At 40.0% G+C, this 25,376-nt stretch overlaps 1 protein-coding gene and 1 long non-coding RNA gene across 5 annotated transcripts in view; one reads left to right on the plus strand and one right to left on the minus strand.

The window, feature by feature from the left end:
• The window catches only part of LOC132816614 (uncharacterized), an 87,005-nt gene that overhangs the window by 11,909 nt on the left and 49,720 nt on the right, over nucleotides 1–25,376 (plus strand). The window contains exon 2 of one of the 2 annotated variants that reach the window (XR_009644812.1): nucleotides 19,794–19,960. This is a non-coding gene — a long non-coding RNA (uncharacterized LOC132816614). Of the gene's footprint in view, nucleotides 1–19,793; nucleotides 19,961–21,331; nucleotides 21,503–25,376 lie in introns of those variants that run through there. The other variant, XR_009644811.1, reaches the window with a different exon arrangement.
• The window catches only part of LOC132816591 (synaptopodin-2-like), a 144,802-nt gene continuing 130,684 nt past the window's right edge, over nucleotides 11,259–25,376 (minus strand). For all 3 annotated transcript variants that reach the window (XM_060826413.1, XM_060826403.1, XM_060826394.1), the window contains one exon: nucleotides 11,259–11,985. In XM_060826413.1, the coding sequence (XP_060682396.1) occupies nucleotides 11,398–11,985 (588 nt within the window). In that variant the 3' untranslated portion in view covers nucleotides 11,259–11,397. The remainder of the gene's footprint in view (nucleotides 11,986–25,376) is intronic.

A 25,376-nucleotide genomic window follows, 5' to 3' on the forward strand; every position in this document is an offset into this window, starting at 1 on the left:
GCACTATATGCCATAAAACCTTTGGACAATACCAAGAAGTATATATGTGTCTGAATTCACAAGCGTGTTTGTGCAGAGCTTGAACCTTTTTTTAATCCCACAAGTCATGGCCAATTCTATCCATAAACTTCCAAATCTGAAGTCCTCTGCTGATGTCTTCGCTTGCATTGCAATAGGGGGAGCATCCATCCAAAAACTGAGTGCTGCAGTGGAATCTCAGAAGTATTACAAATGCTTTAAGACATATTTAGATTACTACATGCAATTCCAAGGCATAAAAGATTATTGGCCAAGTGCTGGAAAATGAGAATGGAATAGTTTGGTTGTTTTTGATCAGTGTACATGTGATGGGCCAAAGGACCTTTTTTCTTTGCTGTAGGTGTCCACGATTCTATGCCTCAGGCTCTTATACAGAATCAAACTCCTTTCATAATGGTTAAAGCATGAAGGGGCAGGCAATATGTCACAACAGTTCAACAATCTGTCCTTCAACAGAATATCAGAACTTTTCAGTTGCTCTCCAGGGTAGTGGCATGGACACAAAGGGCAAAATCTTAGGGTTTGACAGGATTGTGGCAGAATCTCAACCTCAGGGACAACTCACTGAATCTTTTAAGTAAATCCGGGGCATCAAGGTGAGATTCTTACTGGGCCAAGTCAGGTTATTTTTTTTTTAGGGGAATTATTGCTTACAAGATGCTGCCTGGCCTGCTGTGCTTTGACCAGCAACACATTTGCAGCTGTGATCTCCAGCATCTGCAGACCTCATTTTTTACTTACAAATAATTGTATTAACTGCAGATCTCACGTCATCAAGATGCAGCTTTCTATTTTACCACGCATTGCAATCAAGGTGGGCATTCAGCCATTTTGGCATGGAAATCAGAATGGATACTTGGTGATTTCAGAAGCCCGAAGTATAAACTCTCTCTACTGTGAACACCAGGCCCCACTATCTCAGAGAACATGAGCATTGGTCACATGTACCCCATGTCCATGGACATTAACATCCAACATGGGCTAGCTTCTAAGAATCTTCGTGGCATATCTCCAATCTATTTACAATACAAATCTGTACTTTACACAAAATATCATTTGTCAGTCCATATAAATAATATTCATAGACGTTTCTCTGTCCTCTACTATAATATACTCAAAATATAATAGTCATGCTCACAAGGCATGAGCTAACCTTCATGTTCTCTCAAAAGTGAAAAATGTGCAAACGTGAAATGTGCAATTTACCAATCTAAAGGAACGGTTCCAGAATTAAGGGTACTATGGAAAATTATAGTTCAGAAATTTTCTTATCTACTTACTTGCAAATTTTGTTTGAAGACCATCTGGTCATATGCATTTGTTACTCTTCAGTATCTCCTTTCATTTATTATTGTTATTTTCTACACAATTTTAGGCCATATTTTTAAACCTAAGCCGAAGTACTTAGCTGGTTAATTTTGGAATCACTTATAAATTTCTCTGCATTCTTCAGTTTTATAGCTCTTGCCATCTGTTGTGTCATTCCTTGTTGTTCTTTGTACCTTTTAGATTCAGCAGGATCTGAGTGATTTTATATACTTGTGTATTTTCTTTAGTTTATTGTTATTTCTTATCAGTTTGTGGTCTACACCTTTTTTGACAAGTAGAGCTCTCACCGCTTAAGGATATAAATAGGTTTTTTTATCATGTCAAATTACTCCTGAACAGACTCACTGCATGCTTTACCATTGATGGACCTGTCCATTATTATAACACAAAGACTTTGTCTTACCCCATTGAAGTCAGCTGTATCTACGTAAATCAGGAATTGATAGTATTTCTCCTTTCTAACCCCATCGTGTAATTAACCTTATTATGATTGCTATTGGACAACTATCTGTGCACCACTGAACTGCTAGCTAAATCTGGTTCATTCTGTCTGCCAGTCTTTTCCCTTGCCCACTTTTGCAAGGATTCATCCATTGACTTCTGTTGGATTGGCCCATCCTTATTGGCAAAGTACCATGGCGGTTTTTAATTTCCTTTTGCAGAATGGCTTACCATGGAAGTCTCCTATTTACTGCCTGCTATAAGGCATATTGGCAGGAGTTACAAGCTGTTAATCAATCCAGCTGTGATATGGGACTATCTTCCATGGTTAACGTGTTCTAGCCATGGATGTTTTTTGTAGAACTAGAACTTGGAGCCTCATGGGCTAGACGTAGTAATGCTACTACTGCACCACAAGCCCTTTTAATATGGCCAAAAAAGGATGGCCAATCATTTTCTCCAAAGCCTCTGGCAGGTCACCAGTAATCACTGAATTGTCTTCCTAAACAACAATTAGAATTCCCAATGTGGGAAAAATGTCTGAAGGTTAGAAAAGTTGTTTACTTGGGCTCTGGGGAGGCTGCAAATCTGCAAAGTTTCCATTGCTTCCAATAGCACATAGCCTTCAAACTTTTCCACCAATCACCAAAGATCTAGTAACATTGTTGACATTGTCTTTGGCTTGCCATCACAAATACTTTATCCTCTTCACCCCATTTCCAGCTTCCTTCTGGGCTACTGTGGGTTTTTCTCATCTGTATGCTTCTGTGAGGAAATTTGTGATTTTCTTTCTACAGTAAAATGCTATAATGCAAGCTGATGCTACAATATTGCTTTATTTTTCAATCTGAAAGTTGAAAGCAACTAATAGAGGTTTAAAAAAATTGTAGTTATTGGATTAGTAATTTGGAGGCCAGAATTATTAATTCAGGGGACATAAATTCAAATTCTAGAATTCAGTTTGAACATGTGAATTTAGTCAAAACAAATTAATACATTTGGAAATTAAAAATATTAAATATGACTATTTGTTGGATTGTTGTAAAAATAAACTGAGAGGGAATGTTTGCTGTTGCCTAATTTTGCCTGTATTAGCACAATGTGGTTTTAGTCTTAATGACCTAGAAAGCTATTCAATTGTATCAAACCACAACAATCTTCCCATTGGCATCTAGAAATTAATAAAATGTCTGATTTGTCAGCAGTACCAAATCCAAATAAATTTCAACAAAATATAATATTACATATACAAATGTGAAGATGATTTTTTTTCCTGTTTTTGTATTATATCTTTCCAAGTTTTGTCAGTAGCATTTGATAAATCAGTCATTTTACAGCCTCAAAACACAGTAGAAATGATTAGCTTCTGTTAAGGTTCTAATCCTAATCCTATTTGATGTCAATTGACAAGTGAAAGAATAGATATAATATATTTGTACTGTCTTGCTGAACGGTTGTTTGAAGGATATCATAATCTATAAAAATCTGTTTATTTTGTTCTACTTTTCAGAGGATGAGAAGGCAGGCTACTGCCAAATGTTTATTAAAGTAATTGCAACTTTGCATCGAAAATTCATTCCAAGTGTAGTGCTGATTGAACTATGCTCTAATGTTTCCTCTCTCCTTCTGAAGCTGTACTTGACCTTCACTTGATTCTTCCCTAGTGGGTGAACCAAGATGAATAAATTATCATTGGGGAAGAATATTCTGTCTGATGTCAGAAGTCTTAAACTTTATTTTAATAAGTACTTTTACCACCTAATATAATATTCCCTACCATATAGAAAAATGTCAAAAGAATTGACCTTTCCTCTTCATAGTGCCCTGATGTGTCAATCTTTGCTTTTTACAGATGACTTATTTTCTCAGTCATCAAACCCACCCTTGTGGGCTTATCATCCCCATGGTCAAAGTCTGTGATTGGCCAAAAACTGCCCACTTCCAACTCTCCCCCTACCTGTACATTCATTAATTTATAACATCAGAATTCAGTTATGCTAATTTCTGTAACCAGCTCATCTAAATACTTAGTATACTATATTGTAATGCAAGTCACGGTTAGCCGTGACACCAATTTGCATTAGTTTCTAGTCTTCCAATGCCTCAAGTTTAATGTTTTTATCATCTCTTCTAATACTATCTTCTATGGATTGGCATCGATTTATCTTTTGCATTTCATGGAGGCATAATCATTGGGATTGTTTATATGAAAGAGCCATGTAAAGTTTTTTTGCTTTTTTTTTAGGTTTTACTTATTTTGAATGGTGGATTCAATTATTTAATAGTGATAATAAGATGAGCTTAAAACGAGAGGTCTTTGTTTGAATCTGGAGATTCAATTTTTCTGATGTAACTGACTTGGCAGTAAATGGTGGATGTTGGCACTTAATCAAATTGAAGGCAAGGTATAAATGTAAGCATTGAGATTTATCCCCCCTCACAGGAATTGTGCAACATACACTTATTTTATTTATTTTCTCTCCTTCATCCTTTAAGACGCTGACTTGTGCTGAGATTTGTTCCACCAGTGCCAGCCACTCTTCTGCATGTTGTCCAAGTAATCCATTCTCTATACATGAGGTGACACAGTGCATATAGGCAAATTATTCAACCCTTGGGGAATATCACCAAGCCCATGACAATTTCCACGCACCTTTCAATAGTGATCATGAGATGTCAAATAGAAAGGTGGAGCCCATCTCTTTGTTCCCTCTTTCAACTCTGGGATGCTGAGAGTTCTCACTGCTGCAATGAAAGCTGACTAAGAATGATTTATTTGCTGCATAATACTAAAAATCAAATATGATTAATCCAGAAAATGATTCAAAATATTTACATATTTTAAATGAAAATGATACATTTTGCAAGATAACTTGTACTATACTAATTGTCATTGAAAACACTGAAATTAGATAAAAATGCATGTATACCCTGTATACGCATTTTTACAGTACCGACTTGTTGTAATTTTTGTTTTAATCACTCAATGATACTTGCATGTTCAAGAAGCTGTTGCTTTCAAAAATGATACAGTAACAAAGTACTTTATTTCAAAAGTATTTTAATAGCAGAACAAAATTTTTATTACAAATTGTGCAAATCAAATAAGTGCTCTTGACATTCTGTACCACTATATATCAGAAGCATAATTGACAAATATTGCGAGTAAAAACAAATATTTGTCTCAAGTTAGCATTTTATAAATGTGACATGCTATTTATAATAAGTTTTCAGTGCGTAATATGTTTGAGGTGTCCCATATATTTGAATATAGATATTGTAATACAGTTAGAAATTCAACATGCTGAATTAAAGTTATACTGTAGATAATTTCAAGAAAAAAACAGCAGTTCAAAATGTATACACAAACAGTAAAGTTAGGGCACTTCAAATATTGTTCCTTTATTCTCTTCATACACTCAATGAGTGCAATCATCACAGCTATTTTTATGCAGTTATATGTATGATTCACAATGTGTCTACATTCTGTTTGTAAGTATGGAAATTTTGTAAAACAGTAAAAGTTTGGTAGGACAGGAACAAGGCTGTATGACGGTCTTCATATTTTGAGTTTTACATGATTGTCAGTGTTGCCATTGTTTTCAATTAAAGGATACAGGACCAGAACATCAAGTAATGACTAACTCAGTATTGCTATAACGATGCATTATACTTGATGTAAAAAGGTTTTACATTATGCAATATTTTGGGACTTAAGCCAGTTGTTCAGGATTGTTAAGGACCAAATGTTAAATTTTGACTAAACCCAAAATAATTTTCTGCAAGGAAGGATACAATTGTTGAAATTTTAGCAAAATAATTTCGTTACAAAAAGCTGGTACGAGGATTCTAATGTATGATTCATCTGACCCTTGACCAAACTGTAGTGACAATAAAAAGATTCAATGATATTCAGATGGGCATCCAGGGAAATGGATGCATCTTCAAATGCTATATTCCATCAATTTCACTAGCTCCTGATATTATTTCATTTCTTTCACATCATAATTTCCATCAATCAAAATTTGGACTTAATATTCATAAATTCAAGGTACTCCTGCATATTTCACAGTGCTGCAAGTCTCCTATCCATACATCATTGCATAAGGACACTCACAGCTATTTGAAAAGGGCAGTCACCTCACTCAAATAGGTTGTTCATTGAGGAGAGCTAATAACCTATGATAGTGCCACAAGCTGTAATGTTGTCTAGTACAGCTACAACACTGGCATCTATCAAACAATGCAGAAAATTGCCTTAATAATGCCTGTACAAAGCAGGACTTTTCCAATTACTGCCACATAAGTACATTCTCAACCATCAGTAAAGTTGATGAAAAGGAGACATCAATAGTGCTATCAAGCAGCACTTGATTAATAATAATCTCGTTCAAAATCCAGGAACTCCCTCCCGATGAGTATTGTGAAAGTTTTTTCTGGCAAATGGGTTGCAGTGGTCCAAGAAGACAAGTGGCTTGACACACCTTCTCAAGGGAAACGTTTAACCCAAGAAACAACACCTATACCCTATGAATGAATAATAAAAACTTCTACCATATCCCACATTCTCTTCAGCTTTAACAATTTCAGATAATGTAAGAATGCAAGTTTTACTTCCTCAGCCCTACCCTTGTCACAACCCTGCACTTGTGTCTTTCTCCTTCTATTTGATGAAGATCTGAATCATCACTACACAATGGTTGTACAACCACTATTGGAAGAGAAAGAGTGCTGATAATGCAAAAATATCATCACTTAATCTCACATTTTGAGAATGTGGGATCAGCTGATTTTTGTATTCAATTGGAAATGATTTAATTTACAAGTTCAGTTTGTAATGTTTATTTTGTGTGCTGTTATTTTTCTGTTTAGCCAATCTACTACTGTGATGGTCAGTAACCATGAGAAGACAACACATGGGACTGTTGCCGAATGGGAAACTGGAGTTTTATTTTCTTCAGTATTGCACATAGACGAACTTTCCATGGATACCCTGGCTAGACAGGGCTATCTAACTTTGTTTCCTGTTCTGTAGCTTCTCCCAGTTTCCCCAATTATTTCAGCACCTCTTTTTCCTTTTCTTTAGCTGCTCATCAAATAATTGACACAATGGGCTGACACCTTGATATGCCAACCATGAATCCTGATACCAGCTAGCTAAGTACTACAAGGCTTCTCCAGGGTGGTTCAAACCGCAAAAGCATTATTTCAGTATACCAATAGTCTGTTGTATCATATTCTGATTGGTGCCTACTATCTCTGTGTGCATATTGTGGGTCATCAGTCATTTGGTCAACAGAAAGCACTGGTCAACAAGAAATCACCCTTTGGATTGCCACAGTGGCTTAAATTCAGGTGGCACATTATTACTACTGCCAGGATACTATATCTCATTGATTCATTGCACATGATTACACACCAATTGGGAGGTGAGGGAGTTGAATTCATTTTAGTTGTGGTAATTAGTAATAAATGGCTGAAGGCAGTGGATACTGCAAAGGCCACAGATGCTGACAGCATCCTGACAATAGCCAAGCTCCAGAAGCAGCTATGCTTCTAGCCAAGCTATCCCAATGCAGCTACAATGTTGCAAGCTACCCAGCAATGTGGAAAATTACACAGTTTTGTCTTGTCCACAAAATGCAGAACTAATCCAAACCCATCAATTACTACCCCATTAGTCCACTCTCAATTATCTGTAAAGTGATGGAAGTGGTGTTTGATCTTGCTATCAGATGGCACTTACGCAACAATAAAATGCTTCCTGAAGCTCAACCTCCAGGCTCATTCATCTCCTGACCTCATCCCAGCTTTGGTCAAAATATGGACAAAGAGGAAAACTCATGAGAAGTAGTGACTCCATGAATACTGAAGCAGTCCATGTTCAAATGCAACAAGATCTGGACAATACCCAGGCTTGGGAGACAAGTGGCAAGTAACATTTGCTCTACATAACTTCTAGACAATGATCATCTTCAATAAAAGACATTCTAACCACTGCCACTTGATATTCAATTGTGTTGCCATCACTGAATCTCCCATTATTAACACCTTGGGGGTTACCATTGACCAGAAACTCAACAGGACTTGCCACATAAATGCAGTGGCTACACATCAGAAGCTAGGAATACTGCAGCAGGTAACTCACCTCCTGACTGCCCAAAGCTTGCCCATCACCTTTAGAGCACAGGACAAGAGTGTGACCAAATAATCCCCACTTGCCTGGATGGGCACAGATCCAACAACAGTCAAACAGCTTGATACCATCCAGTTCAAAGCAGCCCTTTTGATTGCCATGACATTGACAATCATCCATTTCTTCCTCCAATGATGCTAAATAACAGCAGTGTATACTATTTACAAGATGCACTGCAGAAATTCATCAAAGATCATTAGATGGTACCTTCCAAGCTCATGACCACTTCCATCTCGAATGGTAATGTCAGAAAATAATGGGAACACAACAACCTGCAAGTTCCCCTCCAAGCCACTCACCATCCTGATTTGGAAATATATATTGTTGTTCCTCCACTGTCACTGGGTCAAAACCCTGGAATTCCCTCCCTAAAGATATTATGGGTCAATTTACAGCACATGGACTGCAGTGGTTGAGGAAGGCAGCTAAAGGGCAACTAAATAAAAATGCTCACTAGCCAGTGACACCCACATCCCATGAACAAATAGAACAAAGGAGGGGATCTGCCCTTGACATCAAGTCAGCATTTGACTGTTTTAGCTTGTTGATGCTGCACTCAAAGTTGGAGTCAGAGGGAAAACTCCCTGCTTGTTGAAAAAAGGATGATGGATATGGTTGCTGGTGGTCAATAAGCTCAGCCACACCACATCACTGGGGCAGGTATTTTCTGATTGACGTGCTCAAATGTGTTATTAGACATCTCTGGAGCAGGTGGGACTTCAATCTTCACCTCTTGATGTAGAGGTGGCACTAGTACCACGACAGCCCAGTTGCTCAGGGTGGTCCTAGTCCAAACAACCTTCAGCTTCTTCGTCAGTGACCATGTCCCCATCATAAGGTCAGATGTAGGGGATGTTTAACACCATTGCAACTCCTCATGAACACAAGCAGTTCATGTCCAAATGGAGCAAGATCTGGACAACATTCAGGTTAGGGATAATCAGTGGCTACTAACATTTGTATCTCAAAACTAACAGGCAATGGTCATTTTCAACAAGAGAGAATCCAACTATTATCCGAGCTGAATCTCCAATATCAATATCCAGGGAATTATCATGGACCAGAGACTAGAGTAGCCAGATAAATAGTTTGGCTACAAAAGTCTGCTGGAGGTTTGGATTACAATACTAAGGAACTCACTTCCAGACTCTTCAGAGCCTGTTCAATGTACAAGTCAGGAGTGTGATGGAATATTCACCACTTTCTTGGATGAGTGCATTTCCAACAATACTCAAGAGGTTTGATCCCTCCTCTGTCAAGATAAAGTAGCCTGCTTGATTGGCACCACATCTAACATCTTCGGTGTTCACTCCCTCTATGTCCAATTCACAAGTATACTATCTACAAGATGTACTGCAACAACTCACAAAAACACCTTCAGCAGCACTTTCCAAACCCATGACCTCTACCATCTAAAAGGATATATACAATAGATACATGGGGATACCACTATCTGCAAGTTTCCTCCAGGTCACACCATCCTGACTTGAGATGTTACTGTCCTCCTTCACGGTCACAACATTAAAAGCATGGAATTCTATTTGTAATAGCACTGAAGATGTGTCTACCCATCATGGACTGAGGTGTTCAAGAGGCAGCTGATTTCCACCTTCTCAATGGCAATTTCACATGGGTAATAAATGCTGGTCCAACCAGCAGCATCTACATCGCATGAATCAATAAAAAGATTTGATGCTCTAAATGTTTGTCAGATTATCACAATTTTAGCTGTAAGTTTAACAATAATAATTACTACACTGACTTTTATCCAATATCTAAAAAAAGTAAGCAAAATGATTCAAAACCTTTCGACATCCCCCTTTAATTCTGCAATCACATCTCAAAACACATCGCACATACTGTAACCCATTATAATCTTTTCAACTCATGTTGAACAGTTAAACGTAATGTTTGCTCAAAATGTAAGGGCTATAATGCTTCCCACATTATTTCTAAACTTCCTAATGACCCATTATCCTATATAATTTCTATCAATCACTTTTAATGTACACATTCACTATTATTTGTTTCAATATAGTATTTATCTAACTTTTAAAGAATTGTATATTTGTAGGACTTAAGAGTATGCATGAATTTTTTTTCAGTCTAGTATAAGTATTCTCTAGATTTATAAACAAATTGTCAGTGGACTTTGGACGGTTGTAATGCAGCTGAATAATTTTGATAGTACAATCTTGTACATATATTTGTTTTTGTTTACAGTTTTCATGGTAAGAACCATAATAAGATGTCTGTGTCTACCTTTGTAGACTAACTTTTTTTAATTGTAACAAACATGCATGATTCTGTTGGGTAATTTTTATCCAGGCAGAAAAATTCAACATTTCTGTCTGTCAAGTGGATTAAGTTTCATGTATTTGTTACACATTTTGCCATGGTTTATTATTACTTTATACTCCTGAAGATTTCTCTGATATTGCTGTTGTTCACAATATCCTCCACCTATAATATTTCTACAAAGCACAGTACATTTCCCAGCTAAAAAGAAATCTGTTGCACGTTGCTTTCTTCTCCCATAACACTGCCTGCCTTGGAGTTGAAAGGTTATTTTGCTTTTTTTCTTGGTCTATATTGTCCATATTGCAATGGGTAGACAAATGTGCAAATAAGGGATTAGAACAAGACCTTAATAAATTATTATAAACAAAATGCACATATATTGTTAGCCAGAGTGTTAAAATGCTGTAAAAACAAACCCAAAATTTGTTCTATTTTATGGCATTTGTCACTTTCTGTGTTGGGGAAAATATTTTATACTTCCTCTCAAGGTATTATCTTAATCCTTCTAACCTATCATGGAGTTGTAACTCATCCCAAGTCAACAAATTCTGTGCATACATTTTATTGGCCAAGTTATTCTCCAATGCTATAAATTGTGCAATGCAAAATATAACATCTGCCACTTAATAAACATCAATTTTTATGGCTGCTCATTCTTGTACCAATATGTCCCAAAGCTCTAATAATCTGTCTCTAAGGCCAGTGGCTGCAAGTTATCTGGAAATAATGTCATAAGGTTAATGCTGCAGTGTACAGACCAATCCACTGCATTCACTTTGTCTGTAAATGCTTTGTGTTTGCTATAATAGTTTTCACTTGTCTACATTTAACAATTTGTAATTCAACACTTTACTGAAATATGAATAAGAAAATATTTCAGGTGCTGCATAACACAATGAAAACTCAAGATTGAAGGTGATATCCACCACAAAATGCTTTTTGTTTATCTTACAGTTTCACACACCATGTTTTTTAATACGTTCTCTTCAAAAACCCAGTTCACTTTTCCGGTCAAAGCAAATGGTGCAGTAATCTTCAACATGAGGAAATGCTTGACGAATTACAGGTCAAGATTCTTTTCTTTTATGGTTTCATCTTTGTTTCTTCCAGCCCCGTGGATAAGGGTTATAATTTGGATCAGCTACCTGCTTTCCTGAAGTTTCATGTTCAGAGCATGTCCCAGTAGATAGATCTGAATCAGTCAGTGATTGCTGATAATTTAGTGGCTGTTTATACATTGAACTCTGTTGGCTAATAGATGTTGGAATTGATGCTGTAGTTTTGACTGAGGATGATATGCTCGATGGTCTTCTGACCTGGAAAGCAGCAATAGATGAATAACCACTTGGAAGTGGTGGTACATAGGCTACTCGTGCCTTCCATTCCTCTGGAGGCTCAGGTAATGTCTTTCGGCGGGCTGCTGACACAATATTCTTTGCTATTGACTCCTGGATATTCCTTCTGGAAAATGCTTCCTCTACTGAACCAACAGCAGACTGTGATGCAGCATCCCATGGGGTCAGTTTTTTCTTTGCAATTTTCTCTGACTGGGATGCTGGTCTTCCAGATAACGGGGTTCCTGGCTGTTTCATTGCTTGTGCTCCAGAAAGCCCATGAGAATAGTTGTATTGTGATTGTTTTTCTGGTACTTGTACAGGTTGGAAACCTTTTGACTGCGCCTGCAAATAGAACCGATGAATAATGCAGATAAATGATTGCAGATCAAGACAGTTGAACAGGGCAAAAACATCAATAGGAAAACCTCAAATGTGGGAATCTCAAATTCATGTGTGTGGTACTTGTGATGTATTTTGTAAAGTGTAAAGCTTGTTTACATTTGAGACTCATTAACATTTATTGTAAATTTGTCATCCTTTTGATTTCCCTTCGTAATGAAACGGGAATGTGAGTTTTGTAGAAATACAAGTTTCTGTTCACTTTTAAATTGCCAGAGTTTTCACATATTATGCTATTTTTGGGATTCTTCATTCTCTTTGATATGTGAAATCATGCAAAATCTCAGAATGTTTATAGAGCAGAAGGTGACCGTGCAGCCCATGTTGTTGCACTGGATCTTGAAATGAGCAAACATTTCTCCTGTCATTAATCCCAATTTCTCCCTGTAACCCTGCACTTTCTTCCTTTTCAAATGATGGTCTCATTCTCTTTTGAAATCTTTGATTGCACAGTCACCTCAAATCCCAATTTTTTTGATGGTAGTCAAAGGATAGCATTTTTTTTCTTATGTAATATAAATCCATTTTATCACAGATATACAGATCACTTAACAGACCATTAAAGATGTTTACACTCCATAGAAACCTCCTCCCACCTTTTCTTCAGCTCATCCTTTTAACAAGTCCATCTATCCATTTCTTACCCTTGCATTTATTCAGCTTCCCCTTAAATGCATGTGTGCTGTTTGCCTCAATTACTCCATGTAGTAGCAAGTTCACTTTCTAACCACTCCTCAGAAATTTTCCTCTAGATCTTTTCTTAGTCATCTGTAATATATGGGCAATAAACTGAAAGAAATACAAGTAAGTTACTGGTCATTTGTATAAATGGAGTTATTTATCATGCTGCTGTTGATTGACATGATTAACTTTATTTGCCCATCATATTTAAACGAATAGTTTTTGGATGACCAACTGGCAGATCTATCTGGTTTGCTTCTTGTGGTGCTGATAGGAGCCCCAGGCAACCAACCTAATGTGGGCTGCTGTCATACTGAGTGACCTGACCTGCCTCTGGCCTGGGATACATCTACAATCAGAAGGCAGTCGAACACAGTAGTGTTCTAAGTTTTTCACCTGGATCCTGAGGTGCACCGCTTCTCATCCTGGTTTCACAAAAATCATTGAAATCTTACCTTCTGGCCTGCTTCTTGTCTGGAACAGTGGATCATATTGAACAGAATGTGCACAGTGCATGCTCCTCTCGTCATGTTGAATTGGCAATTGAGGTTGAAGGACCTAGATTTATATACTGACTTAGGGGAGCACTCCACTGGCCATGGAGAAAATAGCATTGGCCATACCATCAGCATGAATGGAGTTGTGGTTGAGTCATATATGTTACATTGTGTGGTGTGCCACTGTCCTGTTTCCATTCAATATGCAACCTCAGAATATGTGTATAATAAACAATATTATGTAAGGAATGGGTAATTTAAGAATTGCTTAGAGGTGAATTATCAAGGCATATAATGGCCTAATAGTCAAACATATAATAAAGCTTATGTCATTTTATCAAACTCGCTGCAGTATAGATACATCCTAAAATAAAAAATCTGTAAACAATCAGTGCCTTTTTTCTATAAAAATAGAATGAAAATCAAAATAAACTTGAATGTTAATATATTTTTCTTTTGATCCATGATTCACCAGCCACATGAAACATTACAAAATCATCAATCCAATGACCCAAGCCAAAATGGAAATTAGGATATTTCACTGTACCACTGTACTTAATTGCCTATGAATCCATGTGGGAGACTAAGGGAGCTTTTCGGAGAAAAACTAAGACTTTATATCACTGTTGACTTTCAGGACGATGTATAATGAACAATGTAGCTTTGATTTCCCATGATAGATTTCTTCTCACTTGGAAGTGGAAATTGTTAAGTTTATATTACACATTTTATACTATCACCCGAAGTTAAAATTATTCCCATTTTGTTGAACTCTTGGAATTGTGACTTCTGGAAAATAATTCAGCATATTTTCAAGGGAAGATTCTACAGTCAGACTTTACAATGGCCTCAGCTTTAATTTCTATAAATATAATGTTGTCTTTGGCAGAGTTACAAAATGGAAGATAAATCAGCAACTAGTTTTGGACTTGTTTTTCTATTCTATTGAATTGATCATTTTAGTCAGGAGTGCAGTGGAAGAGAAGAAAAATCAGCTGGGATTTGAAGAGACTGGATGTGCCTTTCCTAGAAGTGGTGAGGTGGCAAAAATGGAAGTAACTGGGTGAGTTGACCATGGTGAGAAATCACTCAGTTCTCTCTCTTTTCCAATTAAGAGTTGGGCAAGAAAGTCTGGCGGGAATTTCCTAATTGGCAAGCAATTAACGCCCTCGGGTGGCCAATTAATGGTCACTTAAAGACTTCAGCTTGTCACAACCCTAATTATTTGTCCTTTCTGCAGGTGAGAAAAATGGCTTGTATTCTAACTGAGAAACAGGGTGATGTAGCTGACAATTTGGAAGGGAGATTTCTCTAATTACGCCAATTTGGGGCTAATTACAGGCATGGATCGGAGGGAGGAAACAATACGCTAGTCTCACAAAGCTACGGTTCTGCCTTTATATCCAACTCTGAACCCCACTTCACACAAGCCCCATCCAGCTAGAAACACATGAAAACCATGTGCTTTCTTGTAGTTGGACACCCTGAAGTCTACACTTTGACCAAATGCCTTTAGGACCCAGAAGCTGCTTGGTTCTGATTGGTCAGACTCAAAAAAAACTGCAGACGCTAGAATCCAAGACAAGGAGGAGGCTGGAAGAACGCAGCAAGCCAGACAGTATCACTATAACCTGAAGAAGGGTTATCCCAAAACGTTGACTTCTCCGTTTCCTGATGTGTTCTTTCAGTCTCCTGCTTGATTCTGATGAGCATCTGTTGAGAAGGGTCTCTATTGTTGATGCCTGCAATAGACTGAAAGGTTTACAAGGTAAAAACAATGACTGCAGATGCTGGAAACCAGATTCTGGATCAGTGATGCTGGAAGAGCAGAGTAGCTCAGGCAGCATCCAAGGAATAGCGAAATCGATGTTTCGGGCAAAAGCCCTTCATCAGGAATACAGGCAGAGAGCCTGAAGGGTGGAGAGATCAGCTAAAGGAGGGTGGGGGTGAGGAGAAAGTTGTATAGAGTACAATAGGTCAGTGGGGGAGGGGATGAAGGTGATAGGTCAGGGAGGAAGATGGAGTGGATAGGTGGAAAAGAAGATAAGCAGGTAGGACAAGTTATGGGGACAGTGCTGAGCTGGAAGTTTGGAACTAGGGTGAGGTGAGGGAAGGGGAAATGAGGAAACTGTTGAAGTCTACATTGATGCCCTGGGGTTGAAGTGTTCCGAGGTGGAAGGTGAGGTGTTCTTCCTTCAGACATCTGGTGGTGAGGGAGCGGAGGGAAGGAGACCCAGGACTCCATGTCCTTGGCAGAGTGGGACGGGGAGTTGAAATGTTGGGCCACAGGGCGGTGTGGTTGATTGGTGTGGGTGTCTCGGAGATGTTCCCTAAAGCGCTCTGCTAGGAGGCGTCCAGTCTGCCCAATGTAGAGGAGACTGCATCGGGAGCAACGGATACAATAACTGATATTGGTGGATGTGCAGGTAAAACTTTGGATGTGGAAGGCTCCTTTAGGGCCTTGGATGGAGGTGAGGGAAGAGGTGTGGGCGTAGGTTTTGCAATTCCTGCAGTGGCAGGGGAAGGTGCCAGGATGGGAGGGTGGGTTTTAGGGGGGCGTGGACCTGACCAGGTAGTCACAGAGGGAACGGTCTTTGCAGAAGGCAGAAAGGGGTGGGGAGGGAAATATATCCCTGGTGGTGGGGTCTTTTTGGAGGTGGCGGGAATATTGGCGGATGATTTGGTTGATGCTAAGGTTGGTAGGGTGGAAGGTGAGCACCAGGGGCGTTTTGTCCTTGTTACGGTGGGGTGGAGGGGTGGAGTCTGAGGGCGGAGGTGCGGGATGTGAACGAGATGCATTGGAGGGCATCTTTAACCACGTGGGAAGGGAAATTGCGGTCTCTAAAGTAGGAGGCCATCCGATGTGTTCTGTGGTGGAACTGGTCCTCCTGGGAGCAGATACGGTGGAGGCGGAGGAATTGGGAAAACGGGATGGCATTTTTGCAAGAGGTAGGATCGGAAGTAATTCATGTAGCTGTGGGAGTCGGTGGGTTTGTAAAAAATGTCAGTGTCAAGTCGGTCATCATTAATGGAGATGGAGAGGTCCAGGAAGGGGAGGGAGGTGTCAGAGATGGTCCAGGTAAATTTAAGGTCAGGGTGGAATGTGTTGGTGAAGTTGGTGAATTGCTCAACCTCCTCGCGGGAGCAGGAGATGGCATCAATGCAGTCATCAATGTAGCGGAAGAAGAGGTGGGGAGTGGTGCCGGTGTAATTACGGAAGATCGACTGTTCTACGTAGCCAACAAAGAGACAGGCATAGCTGGGGCCCATACGTGTGCCCATGGCTACCCTTTTGGTCTGGAGGAAGTGGGAGGATTCGAAGGAGAAATTGTTAAGGGTGAGAACCAGTTCGGCCAAATGAATGAGAGTGTCGGTGGAAGGGGCCAAACAAATGTTTACAAGACAGTTCTAAACAAGCTGATTGGCCTATAGTCTGGTAAGATTTCTTGGTGGTGGAGGCAGTGTGTTAGTTGTCACTGAGTTTGCCCACCCCATGGGTCATGGGACTTGGGACATGGAACTTGCTAGCTCACCAGTGTTTATTGTTTATTTAGTTGTCATTGAGAAAGTGGTGGTGAGCTGCCTTCTGCAGTCCATCTGCTGCTGTGGGCTGACCCACAATGTCATTAGGGAGGGAATTCCAGTATTTTAACCCTATGACAGTGAAGGAACGTCAATATATTCCAAGTCAGGTTCGTGAGTAGTTTGGAGGGAACTTGCAGGTGATGGTGTTCCCACGTATCTGCTGCCATGTCATTCTCGATGTAAGTAGTTTGGGTTTGGAACTTATTGTCTTAGGATCTTTGGTGAATTTCTGCAGTGCATCTTATAGCCAGTACACACTGCTGCCACTAAGCATTGGTGATGGAGAGAGTAGAGTTTTGTGGATATGGTGCCTCCAGCTCCTTTCAGATAATTGGGGAGGGGGAATGGGGAAAGAAGGTGGTGTGGTGCTTCAGTGTGTCACTGTTTGTGGCCCTCTTCACAATGATCTCTCCCACCAGTAATGGCAGTCCAGCAATTGCTGAACAGGATATCTGAACACAAGGCTGTAAACCCCAAGATCTTGACAATGGAGGATTCAGTCATGCCAATTTCAATGAACATCAAAATGTAACAAATCAGATTCTCACTTGTTGGAGACAATCATTGGTTGGCACTTGTCTGGTGTAAATGTTTCTACTGCACCTTACTGTTCCTAGCCCTGCTTTTCTTAATTCCCTGGTGCGTCAGCCTTGGAAAAGGCTGTTAAAAGGTTCAAATTTATCAATTCCAAATAAATTTTCCTTAGTTTGTCCTCAGTAATTTAAATTTTACTTCCAAACTATTTAGGCTCTTATCAGTAGAGTACTCGTTACACAAATCTAAAATTGAATTTATTAACAATTATTTAAATGTCCTGACCATAAAATCTATACCATTCTGATAAAATTAGCGTCCATCGTTATTAATTCAGAATTTACTTAGGCTGGTAGAAAAATACTGTCTAAATAAGTTTAAATTAAGTCCACATGAATATTGTTTTTCACATTTAAGTGACTCACAGTTAAAAGGAAGAAGAATTTATACATGAAGAACATCTTGAAATATTTTTCAGGCATTTCTCTGTGGAGAATCCTTTTTTTAAAATCTGTTAGTTTATTTCCAAAGAGGTTCCAAAAGCAATTTTGCTCCTAAGGTGGGTACACAAAATTGTGAAATTTCCCAATGTGTTCATGAAAGATCCTAAAGTTCTGTTTTGAAGATAGGGATAACTCTGCTGCACAAGTCTTAACCATTCAATATTCTCAATCAATATTGAGAAACAGATTATGTGCTCAAGATCATGTTATTTTTGTGGGAGCATGCTGTGTGCAAATTGAATTCCAGTATTATTCCAGTTCAAGAGGTGGACACTCACCCTTCATCTCTGCACCAGCTCACCAAATGAGCTTTATGTCATGATGATATTCTCCTGCCTTTTCCCCATTACTTTAAATATCATTTCTACTTTATTTAAAGTCACACAACAACAGGTTGTAGTCCAACAGGTTTACTTGGAAGCACTAGCTTTTGGAGCATTGCTCCTTCATCAGTTGGTTGTGGAATATAAGATCATAGGACACAGAATTTATCGCAAAAGTTTACAGTGTGATGTAACTGAAATTATATATTGAAAAAGATGGATTGTTTGTTAAGTCTCTCATCTTTTAGAATAGGCATGTCGGTTTCAGTTCTTTCATATGTAAATTCCAGAACTTTCTTAAAGTTACATTAGCAAGTGAAGTTTAACAATAGGTGCCATGTTGACCCAGATAATGCATTGAAGGTGTGAAGTGCCCTGTGTGAGGCTGTCTCTGTCCTGATGTTCAAACTGATTCTAATCTACATGGATTCATGCAGTTTTTGAGCAAAATAAAATGTAATCCTGCAAGTACAAATTCACTCCAAAAATTTATACCTGTCTGTGTATGTGGGTGGGTGGGTGTGGAGGGGGATATGAGTGTCTGTGAGAAAATGGGAGAATGTGTATGGTGTGTGAGTGTAAAGAGAGTGGGAGTCTTTGTGTAAGCATATGATAGAGGGTCTGCGTGAGTATGGGTCTGTAGAAGTATGTGTATGTCTGTCTGTCTGTCTATGTGTAGTGCAGTGGGGTCACCTGTAGTGTGACATGAACCCAAGGTCCCGGTTGAGGCCATCCCCATGGGTACCATCAGTCACTGTTGATAACCAAGGTTGGTACCCATGGGGATGGCCTCAACTGGGATCTTGGGTTCACATCACACTACAGGTGACCGCACTGCACTATGCACTCACAGACAGACAGTCACACAAAGACACAGACACTCGTACAGACACACACAGAGACACTCCTGCAGACCCATCCATTCTGGCAGACCACCTCTCATGCAAAGCTCTCTCTCATACGCTCACATATACACTCCCAAACTCATCCACACACCCCCTCACAGACTTATACCCCTTTACATTCATACACATATACATACTCACATTCCCTCACAGGCACTCATACCCCACACCCCCCCCCCCCCCCCCCCACCCCCGACACCCACATGCACACACACACACACACACAAGTTTGTGGGGTGAATTTGTACTTCCAGAATTACATTTTATTTTTCTCAAAACCTGCATGAATCCATATAATCTAAGTTACATTGCACTGTAAACGCTTGCTATGAATTCTGTGTCTGACAATCTTAAACTCCACAACCACCTGATGAAGGAGCAGCGCTCCAAAAGCTAGTGCTTCCAAATAAACTTGTTGGACTATAACCTGGTGTTGTGATTTTTTAACTTTGTATCCCCCACCCTAACACCGGCACCTCCAAATTGTTTTGACTTAAATACCTTCTAATGCCTTCGTGAAAGCCTCAATTGAAAAGGCCTTTATCACATTGACAGACAGTGTGTGTTCCAGACCATAAGTACTCAAATATGAAAGAGTTTTTTTTTCGCATGACATTTGCTTCTTTAAACAGAAATTGTGAACTCTCGAATTTTGTTTGCCATATTTATTTGTGTAATGATGATCTGGAAAATTCCACTAGCTATTTGATTTTTAATCTCTAGTGGGCAACTTTAGCATCTGACAATGGCAGCCCGAAGTGATTGCCTTACTGAGTGCAACCTGCAAAAGTAAAGAAAGACCCATCAGGTTTCAGGCTGGAGATTTTCTTGTCTGCTCAGAAGAGCAGGTTAAAATTAGCATCATCAGGATCTAGGGCAGAAATCAGCGGGTAAGTCAGCTTTAAAATTTCCGCACTCCTGCATTGTTTTACTGTTCTAAGTCAATACAGTTGAGTACAGAACAGCCCAACTATTATAATAATACAGATTTGCTGGCCACATATACACTAGAACAGTGGCATCAACCATAAATAGTGAAATACACAGTTTCATCCTGCACCCAAGAATCTTCACTCCTTTATCCAGCTTGTTACAGTGGCACTACTGACCACGTCTTTTGAAAAGTTTTCATAATACATTGAAATAACTCACATGATCATCCCTCCCCACCCATTCTCCCAACGTTACAGCATCTATTAGCTATTATTATTAAAAGGTGATCATTGTATCTCGTATTGTTTTTCAGATCAGTTTTTAAATCTCACTTAACATCATCACTTCTAGCTGTGTTTTGACTATGGTGGAATTTTTAATTCTGTAATGATATGTCATTCTCTGGTTTTTATCTAAGGAGGAACAGATAATTTCAAGGGTATCATACACTGTAAGGGAAATGTACAATTATTTTTGAACCTACATGGAAAGTGCAAATTCAAACTACTTGATTTGTATGCAATAGACAGCTGTCGTGAAAGAACACAACTTCAAAGACACTGTTAAACGAAGTTAAAAGTCACAAAACACCAGGTTATAGTCCAACAGGTTTGTCTGCTCCTTCATCAGGTGGTTGTGGGAGCAGCGCTCCAAAAGCTAGAGCTTCCAAATAAACCTGTTGGACTTTAACCTGGTGTTTTGTGACTTTTAACTTTGTACACCCCAGTCCAACACCAGCATCTCCAAATCATTGTTAAACAAACTATGATAATAGGATAATAATACAGAAAAGTTACTTAAAGACTAATTTAATGAATTACGCTGATCACTTATTTAACTTTTATACAGACCACTAGAGAGGGAGGACTAGTGATGGTTTAACCTGAGGGGAGAAATTGAAAAGGTGGGATTTCTATGGTAACCTCAGCTGGTGCAGGAATTGAACCCACACAGTTGTCATCACTCTACACTGCAGGCCTGCCATAGGCCAACTAAGCTAACCAATCCTAATGGACAAGTAGCACTTTTTCCAATGCATACCCAAATGTTCTTTAGATTCCTTGCCTACCTGAGAGCATTACTCTCTGCTAAATTCATGATCAAATGGAAGTCTCATTTCACCGGAAGCACAAGCCCATAAATGGAAGTTAACTTTCACATTTTGTATCAATGCATTATTGCAAAAAAAAACTCCTGATTGTCAAAGATAATGCCATGTAAAATTTCAAAAGTTAAACCATTTCTTTATTTGGCATACTTGCATAGATAGCGGCTAGGCCAGACATTCTTGCTCTCATATGATTAGCTTATTGGCAATGATGGAGGAAATGTAAATCATAATTGCACTTCTACATCCCCCTTCCTGAGGAAGCAGATATTGCCTTTGAGATCAAATGGAATAAGTGATAAATGCTGACAACAAAGACAGGAACTTGGAAGGATTAATGATCATAAGTAATTGCTGTACAAGGACCAGTGCAGTGACTGGTCTTTTGATGGTGAGTCTGTTTGTGTCCTCTAATAATGGTGTACTAAATGAAACCATGTTAAATGAAAATCAGTTTTCTGTAATGTTATGTATATTGCATACATGTTACGTAAAGATGTTATAAAGGTGGTTGTGTTTCTGACCTTTAATTTTATATTAAATCCCTGACTTGAATCTAACTGGCCCAAAAATCCTCTTTCTACTTGCTACTTTTAATATTTACTTTAACCACTTGCTTAGCACTATCTGCCCTTACTTTACACTCACTGCCTCCTACACCCACTCACTGAACCTTTCTCACCTGACTCCTTCCTCTTGCTGCTCTCTTCTCCTGACAATCTTGGTCGCTCCCACTCACCACTTCCTTTCCTGGCCCCTCTTGCTTCTTCCCACTCACCACTACTCTCACCAACCCTAGAAGCAAGGAGAATGGCAAGAGTGGTGGCAAGTTGAAGGGCTATGGAGAGGAAAATGGTGGGAAATAATTAAGAAAGCTCACAGCCCCCAACCCCACACAGCTTGCTTCTACCTTCCCTCCAAAATGCACAAACAGGACTTGCCGGACAGACCCATTGTTTCAGCTTGTTCCTGCCCCACAGAACGCATCTAAGCCCTCCTTGACTTGATTGTTTTTCTCCCCTTGTCCAGTCCATTCCCTCTTATATCCGCAATTCTTCAGATGCTTTATGTCAGTTTCAGAATTTCCAGTTCATTTCGATCTTGTCCTCACTTTGAACAGCTTCTCCTTTAACAACACTCAATTTCTTCAGGTCAAAGAGGTGGCCATGTGTACCTGCATGGGCCCCATTTATGCCTCTCTCTTTGTAGGGTATGTGGAACATTCCATGTTCCATTCCTATTCCGGCACCCACTCTCAACTCTTTCTCTGGTACATTGACAACATCATCAGTGCTGCTTCCCCCTCTAATCAGGAATTGGAAAAGTTTATCAATTTCATTTCCATTTCCACCCCACTCTCACCTTCACCTCTGACTCATCCCACCCTTCCTCAACATCTCTGTTTCCATTGCTGGGAATAGGCTGGCCCCCAATATCCACTACAAATGCACTAACTTCCAGTTATTCTGACTATACATCCTCACACCCTATTCCATTCTCCCAGTTTCTCCTCCTCCATCGCATTTGTTCTGATGATGCCAGCTTCAGCAAGAGAGCCTCAAAAATGTCCAACTTCTTCCTCAACTGAGGATTTCCCACTATTGACAGGGCCCTGAGCTGGGTCTGACCCATCTCCCACACTTCAGCCCTTATCCCCTCACCTTTGTCCAACAGTGATAGGCACCTCCTTGTCCTCACTTACTATCCCAACAGCCTCCACATCCAGAGGATCATTACCCACCATTTCCACCACCTTCATCATGATGCCACCACCTGACACATATTCCCCTCCCTTGTCAGCCTTGTGCAAGGACCATTCTCTCTAAAACACCCTGGTCCACTCCTCCTCCACTCCCAAGACCTCCCACAGCACGAAGTGTAACAGCTGCCCATTTACTTCCTGGCTCCTTAGTATCAAAGACCCCAAACACCCATTCCATGTGGAGCAGTGATTTACCTGCACTCACTCAATCTAATCTACTGGTTTCGCTGCTCACAATGTGGTGCCCTCTACATTGGGGAAATGAAGCGTAGATTGTGTGACCACTTTGCAGAACAAGTTTTCAGTTGCTTGCTACTTCAATACACAACCATGTTCCTTGACCAACATCTCTGTCTCAGGTTTGCTGCAGTACTCCAGAGAAGCTTAGCGCAAGCTGGAAGGACAGCATCACATTTTCCGCTTACGGACTCAGCAGCTTTCAGGACTTGAGTTCAACAGTTTTAGGGCCTGAGCACCTTCTCCCATATCCTTACCCCTACCCCCATACACAGGCCATGTCATCACATGGGTTGTTACCACAACCAACTCATTATCAGCCACAAATGGTTCCCATTAGCAGCAACTGATTCTCCCAGACTGACCTTTACCCATTCCTTTGTTTGGCCAACTATTGTTCGTTCTCTGGGCTCTATCTTCACCTGTTTTTTTTTGCTATTTCCTCCTCAAACCCAGCCTATCTTCAGCACACAGCCCAACCTTTTCCTGGCTATAGTCAATTCTGAAGAAGGGTCACTGAAATGTTAACTCTGCTTTCACTCCACAGAAGCTGCCAGACCTGCTGAGTTTTTCCAACAATTTCTGATTTTGTTCCTGCCTTATATTGCTTTGCCTTCTTTTTGTTGCTCTTTGCCTCTTCAGCTGAAGAAACCAGGCTCATGCCAGGCCTCCGTCAAATCAAGGGGAAAACGGCATATGTTCAGGGTGTCTTAGCACAGTAAGTCAACGACAGCCTCAAACACCAATCCCAGGATTTGGGGAGTCAGTCAGCTACTTAAAATGATCAGAGTTATGATACCATCCACATGAAATTTGAAGCCAGCAACACAATCCATTTTGACTCTTTGTCCTCTACTGGGAGCTGTTTTCTTCCTAGAATGGAGACAGAGGCAGGTGTTAAGGGAGATAAAAGTGGATGGTACAGCTATTACTTTCAGTACAAGTGTGCAAGTGTCCCAAGCGAGTCGGTTAATGGCATGCAGGATTAGTCATGTCCTGGGTTGAGGTGAGTGAGCTCGATTTAAGGGAAGTAGTTCCAGAGTGAAGTATTGGAGAGAAAATAGTGGCACTTACACTGTCCAGACCTGCCAACCCAGGGATTGATGAGGTGGTCCTGCTGGAAGAGGTGTTGCAAAGGCAGGATTTTATCTTCCCCAGGACCAGCAGTGAGGGCGAAAAGACCAGACCATATCATGTCATGGACCTTCCCATGATGCTGTGGATTTCTCCAAACAACTGAGACTGCTTTAACCTAATCTTTGTGCTGAATGATTTGGAGATGTTGGTGTTGGACTGGGGTGTACAAAGTTAAAAATCACACAACACCAGGTTATAGTCCAACAGGTTTAACTGGAAGCACAATAGCTCTCGGAACGATGCTCCTACTATCACCCGATGACAGAGCATCGCTCCGAAAGCTAGTGTGCTTCCAATTAAACCTGTTGGACTATAACCTGGTGTTGTGTGATTTTTAACTCAGTGCTGAATGAAATGGTCTGGTCTTGTCACCCTCACTGGTCCTGGAGAAGATAAAGTCCTGCCTTTGCAACACCTCTTCCAACAGGACCACCTCATCAATCCCTGGGTTGGCAGGTCTGACATATGAAGAGAATCTGGATCAGTTAGAACTATATACACTGGTGTTTAGAAGCACAGTGGCTCAGTGGTTAGCACTACAGCCTCACAGCGGGAGGGACCCAGGTTCGATTCCACCCTTGACTGTGTAGAGTTTCACATTCTCTGCTTGGGTTTCCTCCAGGTGCTCCAGTAGTCACAAAGACATATAGGGTAGGTAAATTGGCCATACTGTCCAGAGGTGTATAAATTAGGTGGATTAGCCACAGGGAATATAGACAGGGGGTGTTTCTGGTTAAGATGTGTTTCGAATAGTTGGTGTACTCTATGGGCTTACTTCCACACTGTAGGGATTTTATAAAGAATGAAGAGGTATCTCATAGAAACCTCTAAGTTTATGACAGGATGAGATAGGATAAATGCAAGGAGGATGTTACCAATAACCAGGGAGTCCAGAATCAGGGGACACAGTACAGGATAGGATATTTAGAACTAATATGATGTCACCAATTTCCCCCTATCTGCCAAGTCCAGGGTCAGCACCAGACAGGCTGCTTTGTGGGTACACAACTCAGTTTTAAAGACAGCACTGCACAAATGGATACTGGTGAATTTTGGCATATCCATTGAGTGGTGAGTTGTTTTGGGAATACCACTGTGAGGTGGGGCTGGAATCAAATGTGAGGTCCAC

This window comes from Hemiscyllium ocellatum, chromosome 1, assembly GCF_020745735.1.
Source record: "Hemiscyllium ocellatum isolate sHemOce1 chromosome 1, sHemOce1.pat.X.cur, whole genome shotgun sequence".
In the NCBI taxonomy this organism is placed as follows: Eukaryota; Metazoa; Chordata; class Chondrichthyes; order Orectolobiformes; family Hemiscylliidae; genus Hemiscyllium; species Hemiscyllium ocellatum.